The 16,022-nt window shown below is 42.7% G+C and overlaps 1 protein-coding gene and 2 non-coding genes across 3 annotated transcripts in view; all 3 read left to right on the forward strand.

Moving 5' to 3' along the window:
• The first annotated feature begins 476 nt into the window (after nt 1-476).
• The window catches only part of EIF3A (eukaryotic translation initiation factor 3 subunit A), a 41,090-nt gene continuing 25,544 nt past the window's right edge, over nt 477-16,022 (forward strand). The window contains exons 1-10 of the mRNA XM_066619909.1: nt 477-607; nt 7,291-7,481; nt 7,842-7,978; nt 8,295-8,458; nt 8,662-8,861; nt 9,135-9,343; nt 9,535-9,706; nt 10,604-10,708; nt 12,147-12,245; nt 13,925-14,041. Of these exons, the coding sequence (XP_066476006.1) occupies nt 559-607; nt 7,291-7,481; nt 7,842-7,978; nt 8,295-8,458; nt 8,662-8,861; nt 9,135-9,343; nt 9,535-9,706; nt 10,604-10,708; nt 12,147-12,245; nt 13,925-14,041 (1,443 nt within the window). The 5' untranslated portion in view covers nt 477-558. The remainder of the gene's footprint in view (nt 608-7,290; nt 7,482-7,841; nt 7,979-8,294; nt 8,459-8,661; nt 8,862-9,134; nt 9,344-9,534; nt 9,707-10,603; nt 10,709-12,146; nt 12,246-13,924; nt 14,042-16,022) is intronic.
• Nucleotides 11,792-11,921, forward strand: LOC136647089 (small nucleolar RNA SNORA19). Its single transcript, XR_010794254.1, has one exon. It is a non-coding gene; the product is annotated as a small nucleolar RNA SNORA19 (small nucleolar RNA).
• LOC136647088 (small nucleolar RNA SNORA19) lies at nt 13,614-13,745 on the forward strand. Its single transcript, XR_010794253.1, has one exon. It is a non-coding gene; the product is annotated as a small nucleolar RNA SNORA19 (small nucleolar RNA).

The raw sequence follows: 16,022 nt of genomic DNA on the forward strand, positions 1-16,022 counted from the left end.
AGTAAGGCCCATCAGAGTCAGTGGGGCTTCCTCCCAGGGAAGAGTGGATGGGGTTGCAGGCTCACAGCCCCAGCCTGGGCATGTCTACTCCGAAGTAAGTCCCATTACAGTCAATGGGGCTTCCTCCCAGGAAAGTGTGGATAGGGTTGCAGCCTCACAGCACACTCCTATGCAGGTCTACTCAGAAGGCCCATCAGAGTCAGTGGGGCTTCCTCCCAGGGAAGTGTGGACGGGGCTGCGGCCTCAACCGTACAGAGACTGGCTCGGGCCAGCGCATCAGTGGCTGAGCGGGGATCTGAGCCCGGGTCGTCTCCAGCAGGGACCAGTCAGCCGTCCTCGGGCGAACCAGGCACAACTCAGGCCTGGGGTGGACACCCCACCCCTCGGCGTCCTGGCGCATGCGCACTCCCAACGCGCGAGCCCGGCGCAGGCGCCTCCACTTCCGGACACGTTTGTGCGCGCGGGTCACGTGGGCGGCCTCCCTTTCCGGCTGTGCTCGCTCCCTGGCTGAGCGCTCCCTGAGGCTGGCTGCCGCGTGAGGAGAAGCCCGTCGCCATCATGCCGGTCTATTTTCAGCGGCCCGAGAACGCCCTGAAGCGGGCGAACGGTGAGTGCGCGTCCGTCGCGTCCGCGGCCCGCCCCGGCCCCCCTCGCCTCTGCGCCCGGCACGGCCTCCGGGGCTTCGTTCCGCCCTGTAATGGAGGCTGTGGCCTCGGCTCCCGGGCCCCGGGCACAGCCACTCCCCCTCCGCCGGGCGGGCAGAGCCTTCCTATTCCCCCGCCTCCTCCAGGCCCTCGCGGGGCCCACACGCGGCTGAGGAGAGCCTTCCCTGGCGCCCACCAGCGATGCGGGCGGCTGGAAGGGGAGGAGCTAAGGCCGCAGTTCTCTCCACACTTACGTGGGAGTAAGGCCCACTGACTACAATGGGGCTTACTTCTGAGTAGACATGCATAGAACTGGGCTGCGAGCCTGCAAACCCATCCACACTTACCTGGGAGGGAGCCCCATTGAGTCTGATGGGTATTACTTCAGAGAAGGCATGCAGAGGATTGGTCTTTCAGTGAATCCAGGAGTGTGCACACCTTTCCACCCCCCCCCCCAGTGGTGCAATTCTGTGTGCCTTCCTGTTTGGGGTCCCTCTGATGGGCACATGTTTTGCTGCTCCTGTTCTTCATAATTGACACGCTGATCAAAATTAATAAAGGTCCACATAACAAGAGCCCATCTGGATCAGGCCAAAGGCCCACCTAGTCCAGCTTCCTGTATCTCACACTGGCCCACTTGTGAGTGACCTCAGGGAGCACACAAGTCAAGAAAAGACCCATATCCTGTTGCCATTCTCTCACAGCTGGTGTCTGAGGTAGCTTCTGAAACAAGGACCTTCTGAGGTACTTCTGAAACAAGGACCTTGCCCATACCCCTCGCTGCTTGAAACCTATGATGGACTTTTCCTCCAGAAATCTGTCCAATCCCCTTTTAAAGGGATCCAGGCCAGATGCCGCAACCACATCCTGTTGCAATGAGTTCCACAAACTAATTACACACTAGGTAAAGAATTACTTTATTTTCCTTGTCCTAACTCTCCCAACACTCAATTTTAGTGGATGTCCCCTGCTTCTGGTGTTGTGTGAGAGGGAAAAGGACACCCCCCCCCATCCACTCTATCCATCCCCTGCGTAATTTCATATGTCTCAATCATGTCCCCACCTATTCTGAGATTTTGTTATGGACTCAGGATGATCCAGTGGTGCAATATTGGAAAATTTTTCACAAATTCACAGCCCAATTTTAGGTTTCAGAATCATTAATTTGCTCCTAAATGTTAATGTTCTCTTTTTTTTTTTAATGCTGAAACATGGGCTCTGCTGGGTTCCTGACTTAATTCAATTTCTTAATATTGCTGATATAGATCAAGTAATTGCATAATAAGGAAATAGAATGAGACGGACACAACATTTTCTGACTTTTTGCTTCCTTTTTCAAAAGTTTTGAATCGAAATGGTCCGTTTGAACATTAAATATGAACTGCCTGATGGGATATGGATATATATCAGTAATAATAGCCTGATGTACTTGGCAAGCAAGTAAGATTGCAAACCTCTATGCGCTTGCCTAGATTTCATTGAACTCTGGAACATTTCTGAGTAGGCATACAGGACTGGACTATAAGAATACATACATTTCATACCATTCATATATGTAGTTAGGCAGAGCACAAATTATAAAGTTTTCAATTCAGATTTTGTTTTAATTGTTGAACAGCTACCTAACATGTCAGCTGATTCAAAAAGGAGTAATTACTCAGGAGACTTGGTTATTTGGAGCACTCTACTCACCTTTTTGTTCTTGTATTGAAAGGCTAGTGAAGGGGATAATACCAACTAGTTCTGCCTCCATCCTCAGTGACTTCACCCAAATGGGAGAATGTGCGTTCTATGCATGCAATCCATTTTCACCCTCAGAACGTATGGAAATTGGGCGCAGTGCTAGCTGACATGCAAACTGTGGAGAACAAGATGAGAATAGGTTATCTTTAACTGTTGCCTTGAGCAAACACTATAAAAACATATACAGTGCAGTAGTGGGGGAAGCAAGAGTGTGCTGGGAATCCTGTCTCTCCCCCAGTGTGCTATGAGGCTCCACTGTCCCTTTTCATTGTTCTTAATTAAACACTGTAAGCTGTTCTCAGAGAGAGCATTTATTTCTCTTTAGGGCATCAGAGCTTTGGAACATGGGGGCAGGTCTTGGTGGTACAGCCTTGCTTCCTCCCCCACTCCCTAATTGTGACCTGCTATATATGCTTGTTGTGACCCCTAATTGTGACCTGCTATATATGCTTGGGACACACTACACTTGCTCCCAGTGTGGAAGGGATTGTCACTCCCGAATCGGCCTTTTCAGCCACACTAGACGCTGTGCCAGAACCACCATCCAGAGCGCGATACCATAGTCTTCCGAGACTGAAGGTTGCCAACGTAATATATGCTTGTATAATGTCTGTACAATGCTATTGTGGAGCGTAGCTATGTTCTTGAACATTTAAGTTGGTTGAATAAGACAGAGTTTAGTGATAAGTTTAAAACAGTATTTAGGAAGTTTGTTGCTGCTATACTTATCATTGTCCCTTCTGAGTCTAGTGAGCCTTTTATTTAAGTGCACTAAAAATACCAGCAAAGCAACTTGGCATATTAGTGTCAGGAAGTGTAAACGCTTGCTTTGTAAGCTAACTTAATTAGCAAAATTGTTGGTAAGAACCAGTTTTAAATGATAGGGCTGGCTGTAATATAAAATACTCAGATCACAAATGGTGTGAGCATAATGCAGTGGTTCCCAAACTGTGAGCCGTGGCTTCCTGGGGATCCACAGACACCAGTCAGGGGAGCCATGGAGTCCTCGCAAAAAACCTGCCATCTTATACAGTGTATAGGATTGTAGCCCTAATGGGGAGCCGTGGCCAGTGGCCCAGTAGGTCAAGGGAGCTGCCCATCAAAAAAGTTTGGGAACCACTGGCATAAGTGTATTTTGATTAAAGCACGTTATAACAATGCACATTAAATATGAAATGCAATTTGATAAGATCCGAGTCTTCACACTTAGAAGGAATTATGTTCTGATGATTCCGTTGAAAGGCAAAAAAAAAAAAAAAAAAAATCCTTAACCATGCCTGTGTGGTTACATTACCATATTTTTCTCAAAACTATGACCTGAGTTTTACATTTGATGGGTACAGGTTGGTTTTCGGCATCTGTGGGTGTTCCATTCCCCAAACCCCCATTGATAGTGACATCCATGGTCTGGCCTGTTTTCTGAGGCCGGGAGCCTATGTGTAATAATAATAATAATAACAGGTATTTATATACCGCCTTTCTTGGTCTTTATTCAAGACTTTATTCAAGGCAGTTTACATAGGCAGGCTTTTATTTAAATCCCTAATTAAATAGGGATTTTTTACAATTTGAAAGAAGGTTCTTTCTTTCAAGAACCACTACATTCAAGGTGTTTCATTCCGATCTGGCTTCACATTCTGGCCTCCATCCTCCCACGCTCAGAGCAGATGGAATAGCTCGGCTTCAGCTTGTCAGCTGCTTCAAGGTCGCACAGTGCCAGTGGCCTCGAACTGGCGACCTTGTGGATGTTATCTTCAGGCAGACGGAGGCTCTACCCTCTAGACCAGACCTCCTGCCCTCCTATGTAGCCTTCCTGTGGCTCAGAAAACCTCCTGGACGAATCCAGAGGGGGCCCTCCAGATGTTGGTTCGGAACCCACAGTGTGTCAAATTCATAGTTCCAGATCTGCAGATAAACAGGGTCCACAGTACTACTTCAGATGCAATATCAAGCCATGGGTTGATGCTAAAAGAATAAACCTTGGGTTCATACCGTCCTCTCACATGCCACGATTAGTAGTTTTCTGTCATTTTGTGTTGAACCATAATTTGTCGGAGCAGCAGACTATGGCTTATACTGCAAACCAGGATCTCAAACTACAGTTTACTTTTTTGGACAAAAATGGCAAACTATGGCTTGCTGTAATCAAGAACAGGAAGTTAATTACCAATAGCTATGTACAAGGAGAGAGGAAGTGTGTAGAAGAACAAGTTTTGTTTTTCTGACATCAGATCATGGTAGGTATTGCATCTAAACACACCCCAATGTAAAACATGTAGGAAACACATCTATACATTAATGCAGTATTTCCCAGACTGTTGGTTCGGACCCACCAGTGAGCAGCCTGATTGTTGGTGGGTCATGAAACTAAAACTGACAAGCTGATAAGGAAAATGCATTGCGCCCAATGGAAAGAGAAACTGAGCTGCTTGTGTGTGTTTATGAATAGGCAGGACTCATTCCATATCGAAGGGCAGGCCAAGAGGAATGCAACACCACCAGAATGATCCCAATCCAATGAATACAGGCCCCAAAAACACTTGAGAAGGAAGTCCCCCATCTCTAAACTGATAAGGAAAAATGTATTGAGCCCTATGGAAAGTAAAACTGAGCCATGTATGTGTGTTCACTTGTGAGTAGGCAAACATACCTTCCATCTTATTGAAGGCTAGGCAGAGGGGAACACAAGGCCTCCAGAATTGTCCTGATGCAATGTTCTGAGAGGTGCCCCTCCCCAGTAGTAAACAGACTAAAAACAGGGGCTTGAGTAATTGTTTTTTTTTAGTCTTGTAAAGCTAGGTGGGTCCCAACAGAGTGTCATTTTAAAAGCGGATCAGAAAGTCTTCTAAAGGCTTTAGAACGTCACTTCTACTTTTTGGGGGGAAAACTAAAGTGACATTCTAAGGCCTTTAGAAGGCTCAGAACACCCGCTGGACATGACCAAAACACAGCTCTGGTTGTGTTTGGAAGTCTGGTGTGTCCTGACCCACAGATTTCATTTTCCATGGGTTTTGGCATCCATGGAGGTTCCAGGAATGGAACCCGCATGGATGCTGTGACGCAGCAGTACAAATTTTATCATTCTTCACCGTATTCTCTTATGCACATTGAAAAACTGTTAAGTAAATGCTCAGTTATTTCTGTTACAGTCTTTTTGTTTCTAATAATAAATCATACAAGAAATTTACAATTTCAAAATGCTTGCTTTGTTTTTCGGAAGACTTAAACTACTAGTCTAAGGCAGGGCTCTCTAAACTATGGCCTATGGGCTGGATCTGCTGACCTCCTCCCATGTGAACAGAGCTTACCGTTCCATGGTAGAACCTTTGTTCCTGATCTCCCCCGAACCTCGCGCCAGCCAGCTGCTTCCACATTCTGTTGACCCAGCAAACTTTGCGCCCAGATATCCAGGCAGATGCAGCTGGCTGGTGTGAGGTTTGGGGCAGATCAAGAAAGAAGATAAGAGGCTCCCTGGCGGAACAGTAAACTCTAGTTGCACCAGGGCGCCTAGAAAACTCTAGTTTTCAGCGCGCAGGAATCTCCAGTTTGGAGACTGCTGCTCTGTGGTAACAGTTTGTTTGGATAACATTGTGAGTCTAGGCAAGCCTACTCAAAAGTAAGTCCTGTTGAGTTCATTGGGACTTACTTCCTGGAGAGTGTTTAGGATTGCAACCTTAGAGGTGAAGAGAAGTGTTCTGTCTAACCAATTTTGTTACCTGTTATCTTCCTTCTCCTTCCCTTTGTTTATAATTCCTTGTAGTTCAGGCCAATATTTCAAACATTAGGATTACTCCATTTTCCTAATATTTATATCTGGGTCTGAAAGGGGGTTGCATATAAAAACAGAGGAAGGAGAAGCAAGAATTGCGGTCAGTCTGGTATAGTTAGTCTCTTTCTTTTTTATTTATATATTTTTAAAGTGTTGAATCCTTGCTAGGAGACTTAAAATGCATTCTTCTGCAGCAGTACTTCCCAACCTTTTGGAGCTCACAGAACACTGAGGCAAAAATTGGAATTGTTTTGGACCATATGCAACCCCCACCCTCCTGCACACAAAAATTTTTTAATTAGAGAAGATTTATTAGACATTTATTATTTATAGAAAAGATTTGTAGGTTGCTGCTTTTGTTGTTGGCTGCAGGTAGCCTTTTTGCTTTCTGGAGGTCCTTGGAGACTACCACAGAGACTATCACAGACTACCAGAGAGGGTGGAGAACTGGCCAGCCTCAGCTGACACGTCAGTGCCAGCTACGGCTGCAGGTTCATTCTCTGCTGTTCGTAGTCTGTGGGGGAGCCCTTGCTCAGTGGAACTATGAAAGTGATTGAAAGCAATCCTTTTTTTCCTGAGGCCTCACTGACCTCTTCTCAGGGTCTTGCTGACCGCCTGTGGTCCACAAACCATGAGCTGGGAACCAATGTTCTACAGAGTGATTTCATAACTGCCTGTATTTTCATGCCTCTTGAGTTAGCTTGAGTAAGCTTGATAGCTTACACTATCTCCATGCATGAGGTTTAGGGAAATTTTTGTAAGGAGCTGAGAGGGTAAAGAGTTTACACACACACCCCCACTTGAAGAATAGTTTGCAATGCTGGGGTTACATGAAGGCTCAAGGAGCTTTACAGATTTGGGAGCAAGTTCCAAATATTCACTTGCTCTGCTGCTTGCACATAACTGTTGGTCATTTGCTGCATGTCTTGGAAAACAAAAAATACATTTTTTGCTATTTTTCAGACTCTTCTTTGCCTGGCTGTCTGTTGGCAATTCTTAATTTTCACAAGCAGCCAGACAGGTAGCCAAACTCGCAACTAGCCTCCTCTGTTCTACTTAGGATATATCTAATGCAAAAGTAATGGCTTTTAGTTTTTATTTGGCATGTGAATTAATCACGTTGTTTTTTTTTAGAATTCCTTGAGGTTGGGAAGAAGCAACCCGCTCTTGATGTTCTCTATGATGTTATGAAAAGTAAAAAACACCGAACATGGCAAAAAATCCACGAGCCGATTATGTTGAAGTATTTGGAGCTCTGCGTGGACCTCCGCAAGAGCCACCTGGCAAAGGAAGGATTATATCAATATAAAAATATCTGCCAGCAGGTAGAGGCTTTGAAAAGTTTTGTTCTGTTCAGCATTAGTGCAAGTGTTTAACGTAACATAACACAAGTTTAGCATAAGTGAATATTTATAGGTGTTTTGAAAGATGCTTTATTCCTTAATTACTGTGTCTATGACATCTGTCTGTGAAACACTTATAGGAATTGATTACTTTGAAATTTCAGTTTAGTAATTGAGATTTAATGTTAGAGAAGGTTCTTCTGGAATCTGAATAATAGAAGCAATAAGACATTTCTTCTCAGAAATTTTGCTACATTATTTTACTGCCCTCTTTGAGCTTCTCATATAAATACTGTTTCCTTTTGAAGCACATGTACTTCAGCTATTTCAATTTTGGTATAGGTGAACATCAAGTCCTTGGAGGATGTAGTTCGCGCTTATTTAAAATTAGCAGAGGAAAAAACTGAAGCTGCTAAAGAAGAATCCCAGCAGATGGTGTTAGATATTGAAGACTTGGATAATATTCAGACTCCAGAGAGGTATGAGTTTGTGCTCTGATTTTTTGTGTGTGTGAAAAGGCTTGTCTTATGCATGTATATGTTGTAAACTGTCCAGCTATCTTGTACTGTAAGGTCTCATCATATAGAAGTCTATGCCAAGCACCTGTTGAGTTTTGCCTGACTCAATTGGATCATCTTTGAACTGGAAATTGTGTGGCCTATATAGTATTGTGAAATCTATAGTGGATTTTAGTATTTTCATGACGCTGAAAGATTCTCTCAAAATATGCCTTCATGTCTCATCAAATTATTGATTGTGTGAAATGCAATATTCCTTTTTGTTTTTTAAATACAGTGTTCTTCTAAGTGCTGTAAGTGGGGAAGACACTCAAGATCGTACTGATCGGCTACTTTTGACACCATGGGTTAAGTTTTTGTGGGAATCATACAGACAGTGCTTGGATCTTCTCAGAAACAATTCTAGAGTTGAACGCCTCTATCATGATATTGCGCAACAAGGTAAAGAGCAAATCACTGAAACGTGTAGCAAGAGGTTTGAAAGTCTTGAGGTCTTATTGGTAGCTCCTGATAAGTAGGGAATAAAGGATACAATTTAAAAAGCAAATTAGGAACTTTGTTTAAATTATGTTATCAGTGTAGCATGAATGCAACTGTCTTTTTCATTGGTTAAAACTAATCCAATTGGACATCGTATCTTGCAGCTTTCAAGTTCTGTTTGCAATATACTCGTAAGGCTGAGTTTCGCAAACTCTGTGACAATTTGAGAATGCATTTGGGTCAAATCCAGCGTCATCACAATCAAAGTACAGCTATTAACCTCAATAATCCAGAGAGTCAGTCAATGCACCTAGAGACTAGGCTTGTGCAGCTGGACAGTGCTATCAGCATGGAACTGTGGCAGGTATGTTCTTATGCAGTATTGAGGCAATGGTTCCTGTTTCATCAAAGTTTGAATTCTGTTTCACCATTCAAACGATTTTATTGATTGGGCCCCTGCACAGAAGAAAACTTTTCGGTATGTTCCTAAATAAAATTAGCTGTAACAATTTATTAATAGAACATTCCTGTTGTTGCAGTAGGTATGTGTATGTGCCTGTCAGCAGGGTGCATTGTGCAAGATCTCTCATTTCCCTCTTTTCTCCTGTTACAAGAGTTCATTCTTTCATTCTTTCAGGAAGCCTTCAAAGCTGTGGAGGATATACATGGACTCTTCTCCTTGTCAAAAAAACCACCAAAGCCACAGCTGATGGCAAACTATTACCACAAAGTTTCTACTGTTTTCTGGAAATCTGGAAATGCACTTTTTCATGCATCCACGCTTCATCGTCTTTACCACCTCTCAAGGGAAATGCGAAAGAATCTCACCCAGGAAGAGATGCAGAGGTGAGAAAATTTATTATTTGATGCTTTTATGCAGTTTAATAGTACATGACATATAGTTACTTTTAAAAGTTCTAAACTAGGTTTTTGGAGTTTGGCATTTGGAATGGAATGTAAATGTACAGTATAATTGTTTGAAAGTGTACACAGGGGTACTATTTCTAGTTCATTTTCCCCATTTTTTTCCCCTGTAGAATGTCAACAAGAGTCCTTCTGGCCACTCTTTCTATTCCAATAACTCCTGAACGAACTGACATTGCTCGGCTTTTGGATATGGATGGCATAATTGTTGAAAAGCAGCGGCGCTTGGCTACGCTCTTGGGCCTCCAAGCCCCACCCACACGAATTTCTCTTATTAATGATATGGTAAGGAACATTTAGTAAATTATTTTTACATTACTGCCACCTTTGGTCAAAAGTCATTTTAGTGAAACTCGAAGAAGGAATGCAGAATGTTGTGACAGTGCTAATAATTTGTATTATTTAAAGAATTTATACCCTACCTTTCCACCCTACTTAAGGGCCTGCAAGGTGGCTTCCAAAATAATATTTCAATTCAATGGATAAAACAGTGTTAAAACATTAATATAATTAAAACCATAAAACAATTAAAACAAGAAGACACAATAAGCTAAATTGGAAGTCTTGAGGCCCCACCGAAAGAATTCCAGGAGAGAATTCCGCAGATGGGATGCCACTACCAAGAAGGTCTTATTTCTTCCTATTATCTCTCACCTCTACTGGTGGCAGCATAGTTAGAAGGGCTTCCTCTGATGACCTGAGAGGACAGTAGGATTATGTGGAAGGAGGTGGTTCCTCAAGTACCCTGGACCCAAGCCTGAGATTGTTGCTGAGATGTCTTTTGCTGTTTCTCTGATACTATGTTTATCCCTTCAGTTTTACTCTTTCTTGTGGCTGCAATAGCAACTCAGCCTCCTTAATATTATATGTCTACAAAGAAATACATTCCTTTGTATCCCATGATTGTGGGCTTGTTTCCCTGTATAAAGTTTAGATTATATTTATTATATAAAGTTTATATAAATTATATATATTATATAAAGTTTAAAGGTATTATAGGCATTGTTGAAGCATCTGAAGATGTTTCTCTGTCATCAGGGAACTTTCAGATATACTTTCAGATATAAAGTATGTTTCTTATCTATTTTGATGGCTTTAAATTATGATCAATGTTGTAGACTTGTTGCTATAAATTATTTGTCATAACTTTTTTTTAAAAAAAAGATATCATGTGTCTCATAGGTGAGATTCAATGTAGTGCAGTATGTTGTCCCAGAAGTGAAGGAACTTTATAACTGGCTCGAAGTGGATTTTCATCCGCTAAAGTTATGTGGTCGTGTATGTAAGGTAAGTGTTGATTTGAACCGAATTTCTGTGCAGTTTATTTAAATGCTTATTTAAATGTTGATTTATAGAAGAAGATCATGTTTGCATTCAGTTGTGATTTTAAACAATAGCATTATGTACATGAGTAGCCACAATGCTAAGGATCGCATTTCATCTGAAAATCAAGATAAAACACTGCTGTCCAATCCTGGTTTAAGTGCAGTTCATAGTTTGCAGAGTTCAGATACAGTGACATAGTATGGTTTGCCATTAACCAGAATCAGACATTTCTCATCTTCTCACCTTACATTTTCAGAGGCAAGCTGGGAGCATTGGAGCCTGAACTCTTGGTGCCCAGGTTTGCAGTGGCGCCGAAAATGGCATCCTGCGGCATCCTGCACGCCTCTCAGGCACCGCAGGCGGCTCCTCGGCAGAAGGGAACATTCGTCCCCTTCCTCTGGGTAAGCCAAGTAGCCCCTTAATGGGGCTACTTAATTCCATGCCAACCCTTGGGTCAGTATAGAATTTTGATCCTCCGTGTTGGGCTGGTGGCCCGAAACGGAGGCTCAGGATCCAGTGGAGCAAAGCTCCTCTGGTCCTGCCTCCCTCCTGCCCCGCTCCCTCCCGCCGGCACACCTCCTTCTTCCCCCCTGGAACATCTTCTCCTCATCCTTTCCTCGCCCTCCCTCTGCCTCCCCCTGCCCACACAGTTCCACCTTTCTCACCACTGCTTGGTGGTCCATGCAGCCGCTGAGCGGCGGTGATCCAGTGTTCGCCTGGCGTTAGCCCACTGGCACTAGGACCCTTATGGCATGTTTGCGACAGTGCATGCTGGTGGTGAGCCGACGTGCTGAGCCAAGGATTGGGCTCTGAAGCTCTTGACTAGTAGTAAGATTAAGTTCTCAATTTTAAATTTAAGTACGGTTCTGGCAGTGCAGTCCTTTACATGTCTGCCCTGATAAAAGGCCTCACGAACATTCTTCCAGATAAGGTTAGCATCCTGAGTTTTCTGTTGTGTAATGGTATTGTGCAACCAAAAATGGAATATCTGCCTGTTAGTGGATGTGGAATGAAAGAAATAATTTCTCTGAGTTGTATGAAATGAAGCACATTTCATTGTCTTTTTCTTAATACTTATAAGAACAAAGATATTTCTGATGTGCTAGATAATACATGAAGGTAAATTAGCAGAATGGTTCAACTAGTCATTGCTGTCAGTCACCTTCAAACAACATTCAGCTTGATTGGTACATTGAAAAATCAGAACAAACTGTAGTGAATGAAATAAAGAATTTACTCTTGGTATTGCAAAAGTTGTGTTGACCAAAATCTGACAGTTTCTCATTAGCTACTGCAAACTCACACTCAGGAACAGCTGACGCGATCTTGTAGTACATTCAGAGAAAGTATTGTTTGAACTAGACGTGCTGCTTTTCATACTCTAAATTATTCTGTGCAGGTTCTAAACTGGGTAAGAGACCAATCTGAAAAGGAACCAGAATTGCAGCTTTATATCCCTCATCTGCAAAACAACACCATCCTCAGACTGCTTCAACAGGTATGATTACAAAACAAAAATCTTCAAAGTAGAATGTATTTTTGGGGTGAATGTGGTTGAATGTGGTTTGGGGGGGAAATCCATCCATATTAAAGACTTTTGAAACTATTCTGTTCCAAGTGATGAAGATTTTTGAAGAATCAGTTAGCTATGAAATTTGGGGAGGTGCTTATTTTAATTGCAGCAGCGTACGTTAGACCCTGTACCTGTGTTCATTAACGGAACTTACAAAGTCTATTTAATCTGTTTTATGTCTGCAGTGTAGTAGCTAAGAGTTTGAACTGCAAAGTAGGGTATCCCCAGTTCATATCTAACCTCTGCCGTAGGAACTCATTAGGTGTCCTTGGGCAACCATTCCCTCTCAGCGCCACAGCTATAATTTAGGGATAATAATTACTTTACAGAGTTATTGTGTGGATTACATTGAGGTAAAACATGTGAAGTGCTTTGAACATTCAAAGTATGCTGTACAGGTATTGAGTAGTCTCTCATATATTGTGTGTGTTGTGGTTGTTACAATCACATGGTTGCTAACTTTGCTTTCAGTAATGACTATAGCTTTTGTTCTTATGCCTAGAGCAGTCATTTTCAACCACTGTGCCATGGCACATTAGTGTGCCACGAGTGCTCCACAGGTGTGCCACAGGAATATAGGGAAAGGTCATTTATTAGTAGTGCCAAGGGGGGTTGTGAGCCCCACAATGGCAGTATGGTGTGCCTTGTCAATTGTCAAAAACCTGATGGTGTGCCTTGACAATTTTAGTGCCTTGTCAGTGTGCCATGAGGTAAAAAAGGTTGAAAATCACTGGCCTAGAGGATGTTGTACCGTTATATAAGTTGTTGTCATTACTAAAGAGGTGACAGCAACCATATAGTGGCAGCACCAGGTCCCAAGGCATTTAGGGCTTTAAAGGTACTAATCAGCAGCACCATGTTTTGGGTTCAGAAATGGACTGGAAGTTTATAAGGTTTGTACAATAATAGAACTGCATACACTGAAAACTACTCTCAGTCAAAGCTTTAACTGCTGCAGTCTGCACTAGCTGAAACCACCAAACCTTCTTTCTATTCACCTCTGAATGACAGCCCCACACACATTGCACCACTGCAGTCCAACTCTGATGTTACCAAAACCATGGACATGCTCGCTCCAGTAATAGGAAAATTTGATGCACCACCCTAAGCTCCACAAATGTTGTTGATTTAATAAGATCTACTATCTGGCCATCCAGCAGCCACACCCAGACCGTGAACCCAATACCCGAACAGACGGCACCCCTGTCCCTGACTCAGCAGTTCCACTAACCAAGAGCATTTCTGTCTGTTCATGTAAAGGTGCTTGTTATCTTTGATGCTTTCTTTTTCCAAACGCACATATCATTGACCTGCTTTCTTTGCATTGGTAAGCAGTGTTATTTCTGATGTGCTAAAGTAACAGTTGAAGGCTAATTAGCAGCTTTGCACCATATAGTGCCTGCTGCCAGTCTCCTTCATATATAGTTACTTTTGGGGAAGCCAAAGTTCCTTGAATAATTGCATACAGATTTTCCTTAAATGTGAATGATTACTGCTGATGGTGAAGCTATTGTCTAAATGTTGATCTATCTAACATAAAAAGCAATGCTTATAGTCATTGGAATGATTATTTAGAAAAAGTTGAATATTCACATGTTACGCAGGTGGCTCAAATCTATCAAAGCATCGAATTTTCTCGACTGACAACACTGGTCCCTTTTGTTGATGCTTTCCAACTGGAACGTTCAATAGTCGATGCAGCCAGGCATTGTGATTTGCAAGTAAGTACTATAGAAAAAGTTTTTCAGTGTTTATACTGTTTTTCACTAAATTAGACTTCAGATTAAAGTTTGCAACCAATTTTGAATAAACTAAAAGATAGAAAAGCATTGCTAAAAGCAACAGAAATTAGGTTTAACAAAGTCCCTAGGAGTTGGTTATTGTGCAGTAGAAGAAGAATCTTGGTGCAGGTAGTTCTTGTGTGAAAGCAGTAACCCATTTTAAGATACTTCCATCTGCCAAAGAAAATGGATTTTCGTTATGTTAAAATCAACTAGATTAACCGTAAAGTATTTTCTTGTCAAACAGTTAAGAGAAAAGCCACCTTTTTGCAGTATATTGAGAAACTGGGAATGCTGTGTTTAGTTGATAAGATTCATTAGTCAAAGTATTTTAATTGACTTAAAAGGTAACTCCAATTAATCAGGCTGTAGACGTTTTTAGAAATACTAATTTTTTTACACAAGTACTTGGAAAAACTGTAGAGGGCAAGCTTCATCTTCCCATTCCCCCTGTGTGTTAGGAGAAATACATGTGGATCATCTGAAAAATATTTTTCTATATAATAATTCTATATTTTTCATTTTATTTATACCCTGCCCTTCAGTACGCACATTTCCAAGGCGGTTAACACAATTAAAAAGGTAAAAAACCACAACATTTAGTGCCCTAAAACAGTGGATACCATAAAACAGCAGTTTCCAAAGTTACTAATGCCACAGTGCCTGTCCATAATGCCATTGTGCTATCTTGGCCTAGTGAGCCAGGGAGAAGAGGCCCTGCGGCACCCCTGTGGAGTGCACTGTGACACCCCTGTGAGTGCACCTCGGTGCACAGTTTGGGAACTACTGCCATATAAAGCTTTGCAAAATTTAAAAACCTGGAACTTTTTGCCTGCCGTAAGGGTGTAAGAGTGGGTAGTGTGTTCCAGGCAATCATTCCTGAAAAGAGAATTCAAAAGACAGGTTGTCAAAGCCCATAACTCTACTTCTCTTTGGATGATGGGGACACCTATGAAAGAGGGCCTCCATAGATTACTGTAGTGCGTGGGTGCTTTGATATATAGCAAAAAGCAATCGTTCTGTATAGACCTGTAAGTTTGCCAAGCATATAGAATTCAGATGCTTGGCAAACTTAAAAATCAGAATAATATAGTTAATTAAGATTAGATAGAACACAAAGGATGTATTCAATTGTGTAACAGCCCTTTTAGAAACAAAATAATCTTCAAGAAATTTTAAAGATTTTTTTTTAGTTTGTATTTAAGTTGAGTATGACTATTCAGAAATGATTGCACACAGTGACAACAATAAGGAAAAATGGCAGTAACCAAGGAAAGTTTTGGTCAGAAAAACATTGTTACGTATTGTGGCCTGTCAAAATTGGGAATTCCATAATACTGGTGGAACCTTGTTATTCGCGAGGGTTCCGTTCGTGGAACCAAGTCACATGAAATTTGAGCTCCACCCATCTCCGAACACGACCGGAGTCTTTCTCCAGTCACGTCCAGAGCTGTTCTGAGGCCCGTGGAGGCCACGTGCACCCTCCACTGGCCTCAAAATTGCCTCTGGAGGTCCTAGAAGGGCACTTCTGATTTTGGGCGAAAACCGGAAGTGTCCTTCTAGGACCTCCAGAGGTCTTTCCAAGCCCTGTGGAGGCTATGCTCAGCTTCTGGAGGCCCCTGAAATTCTCAGAGGCCAGTTCCTCTGGAGGCTCTTCTGAGGCCCATGGAGGTCCTCAGAAGTGCTTCTCTAGGACCTCTGGAGGTCTTTCTGAGGTCTGTGCAGGCTGTGCACAGCCTTCACGGGCCTTAGAAAGGCCCCTGAAAGCCTTGGAGGCCACTTCTCCGGAAGCTCTTATGAAGCCACAGGCAGCCTCAGTATGGCCTGGAGAGGCACTTTTGGTTTTCGCATGGAAGCACAGCTCCTGTCACCTCTGGAGGGCTCAGGTGGGGCCAAGTCTGGCTCCATGCAGGTCCTGGGG

This window comes from Tiliqua scincoides, chromosome 3 (genome assembly GCF_035046505.1).
Source record: "Tiliqua scincoides isolate rTilSci1 chromosome 3, rTilSci1.hap2, whole genome shotgun sequence".
In the NCBI taxonomy this organism is placed as follows: Eukaryota; Metazoa; Chordata; class Lepidosauria; order Squamata; family Scincidae; genus Tiliqua; species Tiliqua scincoides.